This window comes from Bombina bombina, chromosome 5, assembly GCF_027579735.1.
Source record: "Bombina bombina isolate aBomBom1 chromosome 5, aBomBom1.pri, whole genome shotgun sequence".
NCBI lineage: Eukaryota > Metazoa > Chordata > Amphibia > Anura > Bombinatoridae > Bombina > Bombina bombina.
Window position 1 is genome coordinate 601,244,862 of NC_069503.1, and position 18,333 is coordinate 601,263,194.

The 18,333-nt window shown below is 40.1% G+C and overlaps 1 protein-coding gene across 4 annotated transcripts in view; it reads right to left on the reverse strand.

The window, feature by feature from the left end:
* The window catches only part of LARS2 (leucyl-tRNA synthetase 2, mitochondrial), a 515,565-nt gene that overhangs the window by 118,540 nt on the left and 378,692 nt on the right, over positions 1-18,333 (reverse strand). For all 4 annotated transcript variants that reach the window (XR_008402566.1, XM_053714561.1, XM_053714560.1 and 1 more), the window contains one exon: positions 17,355-17,458. Coding sequence is in view for 3 of the 4 variants with exons in the window: in XM_053714561.1 (XP_053570536.1) it covers positions 17,355-17,458 (104 nt within the window). In the remaining variant the exon portion in view is untranslated. The remainder of the gene's footprint in view (positions 1-17,354; positions 17,459-18,333) is intronic.

Sequence of the window (18,333 nt, forward strand, 5' to 3'; positions counted from 1 at the left end):
AGTGGGTCTCCTGAAGCATGACGACGTCACACTTAAGTCTTTTATAATCTCGAAATGCCATAGATCGTTTCTGTGGGATGTTAAACCCCTTGACATTATGGGAAAGGACTTTAATTGTAGTCGTATTTGTCAGCATTAGTCTGTTTTTGTTCATACACTATTGAGAAGGACTGGTACAGGGTTAGCTCGTATTTCTTAGCTGAGTAGGGCAACATTGGAGGAATGGCATGAGACATCACATACACAATGGACATAATAATAACATAATAGATTGAACAATATCTAAAAACTGTTCTAACATGTAGTGTATTCCAAAGAAAACACATCTTGGTAGGGGGGTAAACGGTGTTACTTAACGCTCTTGGTATCAATAAAAGTGCTATAGAAAGACACAAAGTGGAGACTTGTGGTGAATGTGAAACAAGGGTGGGGATGGGAAAAAGACATAACCCCAAACTCTAATACAATTCGCTAACTATGATTGACCCAAACATTTAGGGGCTAAAATGCAAGCAGTACATCATAACATAATTATTAATACTATATTAAGCTGTGTGTAGGCCATTTGGTTCTTACCCATTACCTATGCTCAGAGTCCTCGTGGAAGAAAAGGGTTACTGAAAGTCCAATGACCTCATATGGTCGAGCTAAAGTCTGGTAGGCAGAATGGGTTTAGTCCAAAATAGCAAAGTCCAGGTATCTTAGCACACATCATCTGCAATGTATTCAAGGAGTGTCTGGTGTAGATGGTTCAGTTTTCCTTCTTTTGGACTGTGACTTGATCCACTGCAGTCGCTGTTCCCTTGGGGGGTCTCGATTATTGTCCTGTCTTGAGGATGAAAGTTCCAGAACGTCCTCTCCAGGGGGAGCAATATTAATCTTTAGCTTCTTGGACAGGTTGTCCAGGTCTTGGAAGGACTTATAAATAATCTGGGAACCATTGTGAGTGATGATTAAACTAAATGGAAATCCCCACCGATATCTAATATTATTTTCTTGCAGAATTTTGGTAAGAAATCTGATCTCTTTGCGCCGCTGGATGGTTTGCGGGCTGAGGTCTTGGAAAATTTGTATGTTGTGGTCTTTGAATGTGATAGTTCTCCTTGCTCTCGCTGCTTGCCACAGCTCCTCTTTCGTAGTGTACCTTAGAAACCTCAGAATCACATCTCGTGGTGGAGATGGTGGTTTAGATGGGGGCCTGAGTGCTCTGTGGAGCCGTTCGATATCATCATTTTGGAGTGGTGGTGACCTTGGTGTTAGAAAGTGAAACAAATCTGTAATGTATGTTTTCAAATGATCCTGTGGGACATCTTCAGGAATACCTCTGATCCTGAGGTTATTCCTCCTTCCACGATTGTCCAGATCTTCAAGTTTCTCCTGTAAAGACTGCACCATGGAGTCCTGTATTGAAAGTTGTTGTGTATTTGAGCTTACCATGGTGTTAAGAGCGTCTTGGCCCTCCTCAAGGTAGTCTAGTCTAGAGCCCATTTCAGTAAGGTCCTTCCTGAGCTCCCTCATTTCGCCTTTGATGAAAGATTTAAGGGATTCAAGATCATTCTTGGAGGGGAGTTCAGCAATCTGTGACTGCAGGGCCAGTAGAGAGTTATGTTGCAAAGGCAGGGATTCCGCCTGCATGTCTGTTGCAGGTTTGTCTTGCGATTGTAATTGCTCTGAGAGGCCTGAGTCTGTAGAGTGAAAGAATGCAGACACAGATGGTGTGGTCGCTGGTAGTTTATTGCTCTTGTCTGTCTTAGGACCTTTTCGTTGGGACATAATGGTAGTTCGTGTTAAAAGGGTAGGACAGATTCTTATACAAAAGTCTTATGGAGGCAAGTCAGATAGTGGTCAGCTGTATATGAAAGAAATGGCCACAGAGTCCCAGCAGGAGCAACAGAAGTCACTGCCCCCAAAGCAAACAGATTAGTTTTAGGTAATATGGTCTTCCCACAACGATATGTCCAAATTAAAGTACCCTCTCAGGCTTTTAAAATTGCTGCAGCTGATAATAAAAATCACTTCTATTGACAGGTATGAACAGGGTTGAGAAGCTGTTTTTCTTTTTCCAAGTTTATAGTATTCTCCCTGTGTTTAGACCTGGTCTCACCCTGCTTAGCCTCCTGTTGCCCAGGTATCAGATGCCTCTGGGAGCTTGGTGTGCAGCAATTAAGGGGTTAATAAAGTATTAGCAAAATTTGACACACATCTCACTCTCCCATGTTATGACTGAGGCAGGGACAGCCAGGTATCGATCAGATTTGGGTGTTTCAGAGGTTAGACCTGGTCTCTTATATGATCAGTCTCTCCCACAGTTGTAGAAAGTTGCGGTGCAGTTTTACCTTATGTGAGCGGATGTACCGCGTGGCCTGGTGTAGTGAGCCTGCGGTCGATCTGTATCTGTTCCTCTCCTTAGCGGGTCACCAGCGGCTGTTTCCTTGGCTGGAGGTCCGAAGGTAATCACCTCCTTTCAGTTCCTATAGAGTTTGGGCTTGTTTCAAACAAGCAGGAATGTTTCCAGACCTGCCCGGGAAAATTCAAGATGGCGACCGGACCTCCGTTATAAATAAGGTCCGGCCGTTCTCTTATATGGTGCAAGAGTGTCTTCCCAAAGCTCACCGGTGCCTGTCAGGAGGTTTTAGGGATCCAATGTAGCAAGGTTAGGGTCTCCACCTATGGGTCTTATGTTAAGTGAGCAGTAACATCACTGGAGCTCTACAAATGCACAGCCATGTCCCAGCACAGCTTGGCTCCGCCTCCTTGACATGACTATTTTTAATAAAACCATGCTGATTTGAACTCATAATTTGGTTTACACAATTATACTCTGCAATATAATCCTTTATAATCCCTTCAAGTGTCTTCCCCACTATCGATTTCAGACTTACTGGTCTATATAGCTTCCTGCATCAGCTCTGATTAATTTTTTAAAAAGTGGCACCACATCAGCTTTATGCCAGTCATGGGGTACTTTGCCTGAGGATAATGAGTCTTGAAAAATTAAGAGAAGAGGTTTGGCTATAACAGTTCTATAAAAACCTTTGGTGTATTCTACATGGACCTAAAGTTTTAATTACATTAATATTTTCCTGATTTTCTCTATAGATAAATTGTAAAGATAAATGTTAATGGTATGTGCTTGTATTTTCTAGTTTTTTTTCAAAGTATCTACCATTGGTTCTTCTCTTGTGTACACTGAAGAAAAGAACTGGTTTAGTACCTCAGACTTTTCCCTGTTAATCATAACTTTTGTCATTTATGTATTTATCAAAACCTTTTAGGGTTTGACTTAGAATCCTTTGCCATTAATATTTCATTTTCAATTTTGGCTGATTGAATTGCTTATTTGCATGCTTGTTACATTCCTTATATATTTGGAATGTTGAGTCTGTACTATTTTCTTTTGCATAATTTAAATGCCCAACACTTTTTCCTAGTTTCTCTTAACACATTTGTATTTAGCCACATTGGCTTGGACTAATTTCTTTAACTTTTTTTAAACATGTTGGATGTGTTGATGTGCATATTTATTTAGTAAAGTTTTGTTTTTGTTATCCATTTATCCTCTGTATTTTTATTAGAAAATAATTTGTCCCAATTTTTGGTATTTAACAATTTCCTTAAACTGAATTTTGCTTTCTTATAATTAAAAGTCTTAGTTGAACCCTTTTAACACTGCTTATGAAAAGTGATTTCAAATATGACCATGTTATGTTCACTGTTAAACAAATGTTCTTCGACTTCTATGTTTTATATTATTTTTGTATTGTTTGATCCAAACAATCTAAATCCAATACAGCTTCATTCCTAGTTGGCTCCTCTATTAATTTTGACATGGGGGCATATTTATCAAGCTCCGTACGGAAACAGAAGTTATGAAGCTGCTCCATAACCTGTCCACCTGCTCTGAGGCGGCGGACAGAAATCAACCCGATCGAATACGATCGGGTTGATTGACACCCCCTGATAGCGGTCAAAAGAACTGCTGGTGCAATGTTAAATGCCGACAGCGTATTTTGTCAGCATTTATCGTTGTGCAGCGGACATGATACGCTACATCGTAACATGTCCGCTCGCACATTAATAAATTGACCCCAGGAAGTTAGCTTTGAAGAAATTAAAAAATCTATCTCCATTACCTGTATTACTAGTTTATTGGCCCTGTTTATGTTGGGGTAGTTAAAATCTCCCATAATTACAGCACAGTTATTATTAGAGGCATTCCTCTTTTTATTAGAAGTTTAATTTCTTATATGTCACTAATGTTATGGGGCTTCTAAGCATGTTGCTTGTTATATATATATATATTCCAACCCCCCCACTCTTTATTTCAACCCACAGTGTATCTACATTATCAAATGTATCATTATAAATATCTTCCCTTATTGTAGGATTATGGTCAGGTTTAATATACTTATAGTATAATATAATATAGGCGTATCCTTTGAGACCAGTAGTTGCAATTGTTGCCAATATTTTTGTTTTCTATAGCTATCTCATGTAGCTAATTTAATTTGCAATGGTTACTACATAGACTGGCACCTACTTGCTTTGTGACTGCATTATATAGCTTAATTGTTGTGAGGTTAAAGGGACATAATACTCATATGCTAAATCACTTGAAACTGATGCAGTATAACTGTAAAAAGCTGACAGGAAAATATCACCTGAGCATTTCTATGTAAAAAAGGAAGATATTTTACCTCTCAATCTCCTCAGCTCAGCAGAGTAAGTTCTGTGTAAAGAGTTATACTCAGATGCTCCCAGCTGCAGGTAAAAAAAAAAAAAAAAAAGAAGAAATGAACAGCAGCCAATCAGCATCAGCAGTGCGGAGGTCATGAACTCTTACTGTGATCTCATGAGATTTGACTTATCTCTCATGAGATTTCATAGTAAGCTTCCTTTACCTGATTGGTGAAATAATATGAGAGTTCACAAGGCTCATCCTTTCAGCTGTCCCAGGACACACTAAAATGCTGCTTAGAAATCCTTTACAATGGGAGGTGGCTACTGAGGAACTTTTGAGGTAAAATATCTTTCTTTTTTACATAGAGATGTTCAGGAGATATTTTCTAGTCAGCTTTTTACAGCTATGCTGCATCACTTTCAAGTGTTTAAACATTTGGGTATTATGGCCCTTTAATCCTATTTTTTAGATAGAGTTCCTTTGCAGCACTTTAGCGTTGTGTTTGTGCTAGTCTGTGTGGTGTCCCCCATTTGACTATTATATTTAGTGCCTTCTTTGTGAACTACTGGCACTCTATATCCTTTTAATCTAAGTTTTAATACACACATTGTTTGATACATACTTTTTTAGTAATTAGTAATAAATGTTAAGTTTTATATTTCTTTACCTTTGTTGGGATATCCCTTGCCAACAATAGTATATGTATAACATATCTTTTTGAGTGCTCTTGAATTGTCCACTTTTCTCTCCTCCTTTTTGTATACTTAATATGCATGCAAAATCCTCCACAACTCTTATTACTACTGCCCCTCATAAATAAAGTAACTGTTCAGTAGTGAATAATCTCACCAGGTTTCAGTTATACTGATAATATCATAGTCCTCTTCAACAACTAAGAGCTCCAGCTCCCCCATTTTATCCATCATGTTTTTTGCATTTGCTGTCATACATTTAATTTTCATGTTTTCTGCTGCTACTTGGTGCGCTTCATCCAAACTTTCTAATGTGACATTTCCTAAGTGTACCCTTCTGTCATCCATTCCTTGAGATATTCTAGGTCATATTCATAGACTGATCTGTCTATTCTATTATGTTTGCACTGTCCCTCCTGACCGTTGCCTAGTTTAAAAGATTCTCTATGGGTGCTAACATCCTCTCCCCCAATACACCCGCACCCATGTCATTCAGGTGCAATCCATCCTTGCTATACAAATTGTACCCAAGTGAAATTCAACTCAATGCTCTAAAAAGTTAAACCCCTTATTTTAACAACCATGTTTTTAACCAGAAATGAATTGAGCTCTTTCTGCATTACTGGGTTAGCACATGGCACTGGTAATATCTCCAAAAATATTACCTTGGAGGTCCTTGCTTTAAGCTTACACTCTAACTGCCTAAAGTCATTTTTTGGACACTCCACCTCCCGCTGATTCTGTCATTAGTGCCAATATGCACCATGACTGCAGAATCAGACCCTGATCCCTCTAACAATGTGTCAATACGCTCCACAAGTATGACACACATACACATAAAATAGTTTTTGTGGGCAAGACTTCACAGAATATCAATTTGAATTTGAAGAAAACAAAATGTATGCTTACCAGATAAATTCCTTTCCTTCCTGGCAGGGAGAGTCCACAGCTTCATTCATAACTGTTGGAAATATCAACAACTGGCCACCAGGAGGAGGCAAAGACACCCCAGCCAAAGGCTATACCTATCCCTCCCACTTCCTCCATCGCCCCCAGTCATTCTGCCGAGGGAACAAGGAAAAGCAGGAGAAACATTAGGGTATAGAGGTGCCAGAAGAGAAAATAACAGGGAACCGCCTAAAAATATTATGGGCGGGGTCGTGGACTCTCTCTGACAGAAAGGAAAGGAATTTATCTGGTAAGCATAAATTGTATTTTCCTTTCCAAGGCAGGGAGAGTCCACGACTTCATTCATAACTGATGGAACCAATACCCAAGCTCCAGAGGACATTGATAAATAAAAGGGAGGGGAAAAAGAAAAAATGTGGACCCTAAAGGCTTCATTCATTAAAGCCCAAGAGGAATTAACTGCCTTAGTGAAATGAGCTGTAATTCTCCCCGCTGTCTCATAAGCTAAGATACTCCTCAACCACAAAGACAAAGCAGTCGCAGTGGCCTTCTGGCCCTTGCACTTGCCAGCATAGAGAACGAACAAAGATGCGGATTGCCTGAAATCCTTAGTAGCATGAAGGTAGAATTTTAAGGCACGGACCACATCCAGATTGTGGAGTAAACATTCCTTAGATGAGGAAGGTTTAGGACAAAAAGGAAAGAACAACAATCTCTTGATTGATGTTGCGATCTGAGACCACCTTGGGTAGAAAACCTAACTAGTACGTAAAACAGCATGGAACACAATGTAAGGGGGATCACATTGTAACGCAGAAATATCAGAGACTCTGCGAGCTGAAGCAATAGCCAACAAAAACAGAACCTTCCAAGACAAAAGTTTGAGATCAACAGTATGCATGGGCTCAAATGGAGCTTGTTGCAAAACACGAAGAACAAGGTTGAGGCTCCAAGGAGAACTAGGGCCTTAACAAAGGACTGTACATTCAGGAGATCTGCTGATCTTCTATGCAGCAAAACAGATAGGGCAATATCTGACCCTTTAGAGAACTGGCAGATAAGTCCTTCTCCAAACCATCTTGGAGAAAGGACAAAAGAGCAGAAACCTTCACCTTGTGCCATGGAATACCACATTCCTCACACTAATGAAGATAAGTCCGCCAAACCTTATGGTAAATGAGTTTAGTAACTGGCGTCCAAGCCTGGATTAAAGTATCTAAATACCGCTGCTCCATAACCCTGTCCGCCTGCTCTGAGCAGGCGGACAGAGATCGCCATAATTCAACCCGATCGAGTATGATTGGGTTAATTGACACCCCCCTGCTGGCGGTCAATTGGCCATGAATCTGCAGGGGGCGGCGTTGCACCAGCAGCTCACAAAAGCATATTGCTCTCCGCATTCAGCGAGGTGTGACGGACCTGATCCGGTGTTGTTGATGTCGGTCCGACAGACCTTTAATAAATAGGCCTCTTAGCATTCAAGTTCCACGCAGTCAAACGTAGAGAATCTAGATTCTGATGTAGGAATGGGCCCTGCATTAGAAGGTCCTTCCGATAAGGTAACCTCCACGGAGGGGAGGAGGACATCCTCACTAGATCTGCAGACCAGGTCCTTTGAGAATCACTCTGGCCCGCTCCTGTTTGATGCGAGCCACTACACGAGGAAGAAGAGCCAACGGAGTAAAAAGATATAGGCGTATGAACCACCAAGGAGCTGCTAACACGTCTACTAACTCTGCCTGAGGATCCCTTAATCTCGACCCGTACCTGGGTAGCTTGGTATTGAGACGAGAAGGCATGAGATCTATTTCCGGAAGCCCCCATCTGAGGGTTATCTCTGAAAACACTTCGGGGTGGAGAGACCATTCTCCCAGGTGAAAGGATTGTCTGCTGAGGAAGAATGCTTCCCAGTTCTCCACCCCCGGAATGTGGATCGCTGAGAGACAGCAGTCGTGGACTTCCGCCAATTGAAGGATTTGAGACAATTCCCTCATTGCTAAGGAACTTCTTGTTCCTCTCTGATGGTTGATGAAAGCGACTAAGTTATATTGTCCAATTGAAATCGGATATACCGGGCAGAACTGAGCTGGGGCCATGCCCTGAGACCATTGTAAATCGCCTAGAGCTCTAGAATATTGATCAGAAGAGAAGATTCTTCTCGGGACCATGTCCCCTGAGCCACCCTGGGACCTCAGACAGCTCCCTAGCCTGAAAGGCTGGCACTGTTAGTCACAATCTCCTAGGACAGTCTAAAAAAAATGTGTCTAGGGACAGGTGATCCTGACAGAGCCACCAAGAGAGAGAGAGTCTCCCGCCTGGCTGTCTAGGACAATCTGTTGAGACAGGTTCAAGTGATCTCCGTTTCATTGTCTCAGCTTGCATAGTTGTAGAGGTCTGAGATGGAAGCGGGCAAACGCTCCATAGAAGACACCATTAGACATATCACTTCTATGCAATGAGCCACCGATGGTTTTGAGGTGGTTTGGAGGGAAAGGCAAGCCATAGCTAGCTTGGAACGTCTCTGATCTGTCAGAAAAATCCTCATGGATACTGAGTCTATGATAGTACCCAGAAAAAACAAACACTCTGGTAGAGGGAATCAGAGAACTCTTTTCAAGATTTATCTTCCATCCATGAGCCTGAAGGAGACTCAGTAGTAAGTCCGAATGATCTCTTGCCAAAGGAAAAGATGGAGCCTGAATCAAGATATCGTCCAGGTAAGGAGCCACAGAGATAACCTGAGAACTGGCCACAGCTAGAAGAGTTCTCAGAACATTTGCAAATATTCTGGGAGCAGTAGCTAAGCCAAATGGAAGTGCTATGAAATGGAAGTGTTGGTCCAGAAAAGCAAACCTTTAGGAACTGGAAATGGTCCCTTTGTATCGGGACATGAAGGTATGCATCCTTTAGGTCTATCGCAGTCATGAACTGTCCTTCCTGAATTAAGGGAAGAATAGACCTGATAGTCCCCATTTTGAAGGAGGGAACCCTAAGAAACTTGTTTAAACATTTCATGTCTAGGATTGGGGGAAAGTTCCCTCTTTCCTGGGAACCACAAAAAGGTTTCAGTAAAAGCCTAGACCCCTTTGTGAGGCAGGCACTGGGACGATTACTTCTAAAGAGGAAAGATCCTGAACGCAATCTAGGGAGGCTGCTCTCTTCTCTGGTCTTGAAGACAGTCTTTAGAGGATAAATCTGCATCTGGTAGGATGATATTTGAATCATATCTTGTATCCCTGGGACACAACGTCTAACACCCAAGGGTCTTGAACATCCTGCGCCCAGACTTCTGAGAAAAGAGACAATCTGCCCCCTACCTTATCCGATCCCAGACCGGGGGCCGCCCCTTCATGCTGATTTATTATCAGCGGGCTTCTTGGCTTGTTTGGATTTGTTCCAAGACTGGGAAGACTTCCAAGTACACTTGGACTGCTCGTGCTTTGAGGCAGATTGGGTACGCTGGGTCTTGTCTGACCGAAAGGAATGAAAATTTGCTGACTGACAACCTTTGGGTCTCACTTTCTTATCCAGAGGGAGGAAAGAACCCTTCCCCCTGTAACGGTGGAAATGATGGAATCCAGTCCAGGGCAAAATAAAACCTTCCCTTTAAAAGATAAGGAAAGAAGTCTGGATTTGGAGACTATATCGGCTGACCAAGACTTCAACCAGAGGGCCCTGGGTGCTAGGGCAGCAAACCCTGAAGCTTTGGCATTCAAACAAACAATCTGCATATTAGCATCACAGATAAAGGAATTGGTTATCCTTAGAGCCTTGATCCTGTCCTGATTCTCCTGCAGAGATGATATGACTTCAATTAACTCTGACCAGGAGTCACACCAATAAGTGGCTGCGTCTGCTACAGTGAACATTGCAGCTGCCGGTTGAAAAAGAAATCCCATATGTTGAAACATTCTTCTCAAGTAGCTCTCCAATTTTTTATCCATAGGATCCGTTAAGGAAGAGCTCTCCTCCAAAGGGATAGTAGTACGCTTTGCGACAGTAGAAATAGCTCCGTCTACCTTAGGAATGGAGCTCTACAGTTCCAGATGGGAGTCAAGAACTGGGAATCATTTCTTAAAAGTTGAAGAGGGAGAAAAAGGAGTTTTAATCTTCTTCCACTCACTCGTGATAATACTCTTAGGTACCTCCGTCAGCTTAGCATCTGGAACCTCCAAAGTAGTTAAAATGTCCTTTAAAGGAAACGGCGATGTTCAATTTTAAATCTGAAATTTGATTCCTCAGAGGCAGGGACCTTAACTTATGAAGTCACTGCTTCTGAGAGTTCACCCTCTGATGCGACAGAGGTTAGCTCAACCTTGGAAAAATGAGATAGGCTACTCAATTCTGACTGGAGAGAAGGAATGTCTCCCAAATCAGCATGACTATGCTTGACCTTTCTCTTACGCTTCCCAGAGATAGGTAAGGTGCTTAGGGCCGCCGATACAGCAGATTGTAATTGTGAGGAAAAATCTGCTGAGAAAAAAACCCTCCAGCAGGAGGCAAGGGCGAGCTGCGGGGAACTGCCTCTGAGTTAGGGTTAAATCGGGGTTGTGGAGTGAGGAAAGGAGCTAAGCAGTACATGTCCCCCAAATGCTCTGAATAATAACCTCAACTACGGAGGTCTTGTCCTCAGATCCCTAAGAAGGTTAACGGTCGTCACACTGTGACTCAATCCACATGTCCTCCCTAGGAGTTTAGTAGCAAGTCCCCTATGATAATAAAGGGACTTACCCCTCAGCATCCATGCTGTGGAGCACATACAGCGTCTCAAGGTGTGACAGACTTCACCTTACTCTGACAGGGACCTGAGTGGAGAAAAGGGACAACAGTGTAACTCGTTAACACTGGTTACCCAGGGGTAGTTAGCTAAAATATCCAGGTGTCTTTACAGAGAATGTTCCCTGACACATTTGGATCTAACAATCACCACTACTCTAACTGAGAGATTTAAATGGTTACTCCAATACTCCAGTACTCTCTTGAAGGGAAAATACCCATTAAAGGACTATCTTCTTTCTTTTAACACTTTCTTTGGCATCCTCCTCTAGTGACGAAAGGCAAAGAATGACTGGGGGGCTGCCATCCTCCTCTAGTGATGAAAGGCAAAGAATGACTGGGGGGATGGGGGAAGTGGGAGGGATATTTATAACCTTTGCCTGGGGTGTCTTTATGAATGAAGTAGTGGATTCTCCCTGCCTTGGGAAGGAAATTAGCTATAATTATTATTTTTCATTTTTACTTGATTTGAGATGTGGGTAGACAAAAACCCTTTGCTTGGGTCTGAGGAAGTGTTGTCTGAGCCTCGTTTTCATGCCTGCAGCCATGGCAAAGCATATAGTGCAGCACAGGGGGCAATTCATGCAGCATTGAGAATCAATCAATAAATATATATATATATATGTATATGCTTATATACATATATGAATAAATGTCAATTCTTAAGCTTAAGTCCACATAATGTTAATAAAGGAACACTGGATATACTAAAATTGATGTGGTCCAGGGGTGAAATGAAGAAGCCACATTGAATTAGCCTGAGCGGCGAAATACATGTTTACCCTGGACAGTGGCCACTGTAGGGAGAGGCAGTGAGGATACAGAAGAAGAATCCCTAAAGAGGAAGAGCATTGGAAGAGGTGAGATCGTTCTTTATCCTCAGTGAGGATTTAGAGATTAAGTTGATGTGACGAGTGTTTACTGAATATTATAGTCCCTTTTCTTTGTCCTTTTGGACTTATTTTTCCAAGTGACCACTAGGGTGTCTGTTTTCTAGTAATTTAGGTTGTAATTTCATATAATTGTTTAACATTGTGTGTAACAATAAAGGGTTAATTTCAACTTAACCAATTATGTGATGTTTCTCAGACTGCCCTGACCCTTCCTTGGGAACTGTGTTTATGCTAATAATAATAATATAGGAGGTTGCTGGCTAAGGTACACTTTATTTTTCTTCTCTTGTTTTTCTTTCTTGTTTTATCTTGTGCTCTTTTCTTTCTTGACTTTTTTTCTTCACTCTTTTTTCATTATATTTTTATATACATACTGTATATATTTATGTGTTTATATCTGTATATACAGATATTCACACATAAATATATATGCATATAAGCATATACATATTTATTTATAGAGAAAACACAGTCCCCTATCTACCTCCATGTAAAGGCACTTTAAACACCCCACATCCCCTCACTTTAACCCCATATAACTTCTTTGTGGAGTTTAAAAATGCTCATGTATTTCTCTTATGGTACTGTACTGTCTTCTCTATTTTAGGGACATTTGGGGCAACTTTTTAATTTTAACCAGAGGGCTGACCTCTGGTTAATTGCGTTTAGCGTAAAGTGAAACCACAAGTTTGCGTTCACATCAATCAGCCACTTGTAATGGCTGGTTATTTAACTTTCATCCATAAACGGGCAAATTTGAATATTTCTGGTGGTGAATTGATTATACTATTTGTAAATAGTAAAATTAATATAGGTTTTGGTATACAGTTGCAAGAAAAGTTTGCAAACCCTTAGGAATTACCAAGATTTCTGCATTGATTACTCATAAAGGACTAGATTACAAGTGGAACGCTAGTTTGTGCTTGAGTGATAACTTTGCTAGAGAGAGGCATTTTGTGTGTGTATTACAAGTTGAAAGTAAAAGGTTTTCTAACCCAATGCGCGCAAAAAAGATGAAGTCCAAATATCGCAACCGCGTTAACATATTCTACCATAGACTTCAATGGACTGAGAAAAGTTGAAAAAACCTAACACCTTTACTCGCGCACAAATCTGATCGCATTTTCTCAAGTGCGCTAACACGACATGAAATATTAATATTTCACATTTCAATGCTCTTCACATAGCAGAATATGCTTAATTTTTTTATATATATATATATATATATATATATATATAAGGAAAGCACAATCTCACCAATCCAAGTAGTGCCACGGTGCTCTGCTGCATATCATCCAGACGCATTTTTGGAATGTCTATATATATATATATATATATATATATATAACACATAGAAACACCCAGCACTCACCAGCTAGCTCACAGCTAAGATAAAATCACAACTGGAAAGGTTAGTAACCGCATCTGGCCAAATGGGAAAACTCAGGCACCACGTCAAGGTCCTTTCCATTGCCTGAGTCCCTAACACAGCCACACTTATCATGCAAGCTCACAAAGCCAAACAGACTGAGAACAAAGAAGGGGGGCACAGGTGGAGTAATCACCCATAGAAAATACAAAACATGGAAGGGAACTGCACTCCAAGACCGGATCAGGTACACATCCTGTGACTCAGCAACATCCAGCCGTGGGTGCTAAATAGCACTCCAAAAAAGCTGTGATGTCACCAGAGCCACAGGCAGTTAACCCCAGTCCGGAATGGGTGCAAGAAACAAGGGGGATTACAAATAAAAAGTAATACAACACATAGAAACACCCAGCACTCACCAGCTAGCTCACAGCTAAGATAAAATCACAACTGGAAAGGTTAGTAACCGCATCTGGCCAAATGGGAAAGCTCAGGCACCACGTCAAGGTCCTTTCCATTGCCTGAGTCCCTAACACAGCCACACTTATCATGCAAGCTCACAAAGCCAAACAGACTGAGAACAAAGAAGGGGTGCACAGGTGGAGTAATCACCCATAGAAAATACAAAACATGGAAGGGAACTGCACTCCAAGACCGGATCAGGTACACATCCTGTGACTCAGCAACATCCAGCCCTGGGTGCTAACAAGTGTTTCTTGCACTAGCTGGTGAGTGCTGGGTGTTTCTATGTGTTGTATTACTTTTTATTTGTAATCCCCCTTGTTTCTTGCACCCATTCCGGACTGGGGTTAACTGCCTGTGGCTCTGGTGACATCAAAGCTTTTTTGGAGTGCTATTTAGCACCCAGGGCTGGATGTTGCTGAGTCACAGGATGTGTACCTGTTCCGGTCTTGGAGAGCAGTTCCCTTCCATGTTTTGTATTTTCTATGGGTGATTACTCCACCTGTGCACCCCTTCTTTGTTCTCAGTCTGTTTGGCTTTGTGAGCTCGCATGATAAGTGTGGCTGTGTTAGGGACTCAGGCAATGGAAAGGACCTTGACGTGGTGCCTGAGCTTTCCCATTTGGCCAGATGCGGTTACTAACCTTTCCAGTTGTGATTTTATCTTAGCTGTGAGCTAGCTGGTGAGTTCTGGGTGTTTCTATGTGTTGTATTACTTTTTATTTGTAATCCCCCTTGTTTCTTGCACCCATTCCGGACTGGGGTTAACTGCCTGTGGCTCTGGTGACATCACAGCTTTTTTGGAGTGCTATTTAGCACCCAGGGCTGGATGTTGCTGAGTCTCAGGATGTGTACCTGATCCGGTCTTGGAGTGCAGTTCCCTTCCATGTTTTATATATGTATATATATATATATATATATATATATATATATATATACACAGTTGTATGCAAAAGTTTAGCCATGATTTTCATTTATACATAATTGGGAGTTTGGATCAGCAATTTCATTTTGATCTATCAAATAACTGAAGGACAAAGTAATATTTCAGTAGTGAAATGAGGTTTATTGGATTAACAGAAAATGTGCAATATGCATCAAAACAAAATTAGACAGGTGCATAAATTTGGGCACCCCAACAGAAATATTACATCAATATTTAGTAGAGCTTCCTTTAGCAGAAATAACAGCCTCTAAACGCTTCCTATAGCCTGTAATGAGTGTCTGGATTCTGGATGAAGGTATTTTGGACCATTCCTCCTTGCAAAACATTTCCAGTTCAGTTAGGTTTGATGGTTGCCGAGCATGGACAGCCCGCTTCAAATCACCCCACAGATTTTCAATGATATTCAGGTCTGGGGACTGGGATGGCCATTCCAGAACATTGTACTTGTTTCTCTGCATAAATGCCAGAGTAGATTTTGAGTAGTGTTTTGGGTCGTCATCTTGTTGAAATATCCAGCCCCAGCGTAACTTCAACTTTGTGACTGATTCCTCAACATTATTCTCAAGTATCTACTGATATTGAGTGGAATCCATGCGACCCTAAACTTTAACAAGATTCCCAGTACCGGCACTGGCCACACAGCCCCACAGCATAATGGAACATCCACCAAATTTTACTGTGATTAGCAAGTGTTTGTCTTGGAACGCTGTATTCTTTTGCCGCCATGCATAACGCCCCTTGTTATGACCAAATAATTCAATCTTTGTTTCATCAGTCCACAGTACCTTCTTCCAAAAATGAAGCTGGCTTGTCCAAATGTGCGTTTGCATACTTCAAGCGACTCTGTTTGTGGTGTGTGTGCAGAAAAGGCTTCTTCCGCATCACTCTCCCATACAGCTTCTCCTTATGCAAAGTACGCTGAATTGTTGAACGATGCATAGTGACACCATCTGCAGCAAGATGATGTTGTAGGTCTTTGGAGGTGGTCTGTGGGCTGTTTTTGACCGTTCTCACCATCCTCTGCCTCTCCGATATTTTACTTGGCCTACCACTTTTGGTCTTAACAAGAACTGTGCCTATGGTCTTCCATTTCCTCACTATGTTTCTCACAGTGGACACTGACAGCAATAGCTTTTTGTAGCCTTCCCCTAAACCATAATATTGAACAATCTTTGTTTTCAGGTAATTTGAGAGTTGTTTTGAGGCCCCCATGTTGCCACTCTTCAGAGGAGAGTCAACGAGAACAACAACTTACAATTGGCCACCATAAATACCTTTTCTCATGATTGGATGCACCTGTCTATGAAGTTCAAGGATTAATGGGCTCACCAAATCAATTGTGTGTTCCAATTAATCAGTGCTAGGTAGTTACAGGTATTCAAATCAACAAAATGAAAAGGGTGCCCAAATTTATGCACCTGTCTAATTTTGTTTGGATGCATATTGCAAATTTTCTGTTAATCCAATAAACCTCATTTCACTACTGAAATATTACTGTGTCCTTCAGTTATTTGATAGATCAAAATGAAATTGCTGATCTAAACACCCAATTATTTATAAATGAAAATCATGGAAATTGTCAAGGGTGCTTAAACTTTTGCATACAACTGTATACAGTATTTTATATTATGTGAAGATTCATACATCCAGGACTTAAATGCATTACTACAAGAGGTAGATTTTAAGTTTTTAAATTAAGTTGCGTCTACATGATTTGACTACATTAAAGATATATATAAGCAAATATTAATTTAAGGACGAAAATGTATCAATTTTAATAGTTGTAGCAACTTGATGAAAAACATTGGAGGGGCATATGTGAGGAAAGTTACCCAGGGGTAACTGGATTTAACATTTTATTAATATACAGATATTTCACTTGTGAATTATTTATATACCATTAAAGCAATACTGAGATGATAATGAAATCTAAACAATTCACACTGATTTATTGGGGTATACTTCTGTCTTGTTCTTTTTTCTTTCATTGCAGCTATCAAAGTGCATAGATACAGATAACTTTTATTCAATCTCATTACATTTTTGAAGTTCTTACAGGAACATTACTAAAAAGTAGATACTAACACAGCTCTTTAAATACTGTATTCTTAAAAAATATTTTCTCTCAATTTACCACTAAGGTCTATATCGTTCTACGTCTTCAATCAAAATGTTAAAAGTACAACTGTTTCTGGATTATTCGTTTAGTCAGATTGTGTTTGTCTAAAGATAAGACCTCATTTTATGAGCAATCAATACAGAAAACCAGATAATTCCAAAAGGTTCACAAACTTTTTCTTGCAGTTGTATAATTTGACCTAAACCTAGATTTTCTTGCTATTCAAGTCATTGCATATGTTGATAATTTGGACATTTTCAACTTGCAGAACCACATACAAACCTATTTGTGTTGTGAATGATATCTAAACAATGCACAATGATCTCATGGGGTATTGCTTTTGTTTTGTTCTTTTTTTTTCATTGCAGCCTTCAAAGTGCAAAGATATAGATAACTTTTATTCAATCTCATTCAATGTTTGAAGTTCCCACAGGAACATTACTAAAAAGTAGATACTAACACAGCTCTTTGAAAACTGCCTTTTTAAAAATAATGTTTCTCAGCTTACCACTAAGATCTATTTCGTTTTTCTTTAGATATTTCCCAGTTGATGCTAGTTTAAATGTCTGTCCTTTGATGAGGCCTTGTACCAAAAGCTTGTGGAAAGGCTCCCTATAGAGAAAAGAAAACAAAGTAAACTGATAACGAAATGCACCACACAATTGGGCAGAAATAAACAGTTGGTCAAACTAAAGTTTTACAAATGAAAGACTGCATGGAATTTATTATGTATTTGTCATTCAGTATATTGAGAATCAACTATTGTGTTTTTTTTTTTTTATCCCTCATACAAAGCTGAATTGTCTTATTTCACTATACCAAGAAAATTATATAATGAACCCCTGATTATTAGATTATTAAATACATATCCTACCCCAAAACACATCAATAAGTGCTTACAACATTTTTTTCAGATATTTATTTATTGTAAAACTGTGGCTGGTAACCTTTTCACTTAAAGGGATAGTAAACCCCAAAATGTTTTTTTATGATTCAGATAGAACATACAATTTTAAACAAGTTTCCAATTTAATTCTATTATCAAATTTTCTTCATTCTCTTGTTATCCATTGCTGAAGGGACCACATTGCACTACTGACAGGAAGCTGAAAATATCTATTTAGCCAATCACAAGAGACAAATGTGTGCAGGCACTAATTAGCAGCAGCTCCCACTAGTGTATGATATGTGCATTTCATTTTTTAACAAGGGATACTAAGAGAATGAAGCATATTTGAAAATAGAAGTGAATATAAAAGTGTCTTAAAACAACATGCTCTATCGGAATCATGCAAGTTTAATTTTGACTTTCCTATACCAAGGGACAGTCTAGTCAAAAATAAACTTTCATGATTCAGATAGGGCATGTCATTTTTTATTTTTATAATTTTTATTGGTATTTCAGATCAGGGTACAGAAAATAAAAAGAGGAAAAGAAAAAGGAAACATTTTCTTTGTGTTTACATATTTGTGGGTTATTTACATGT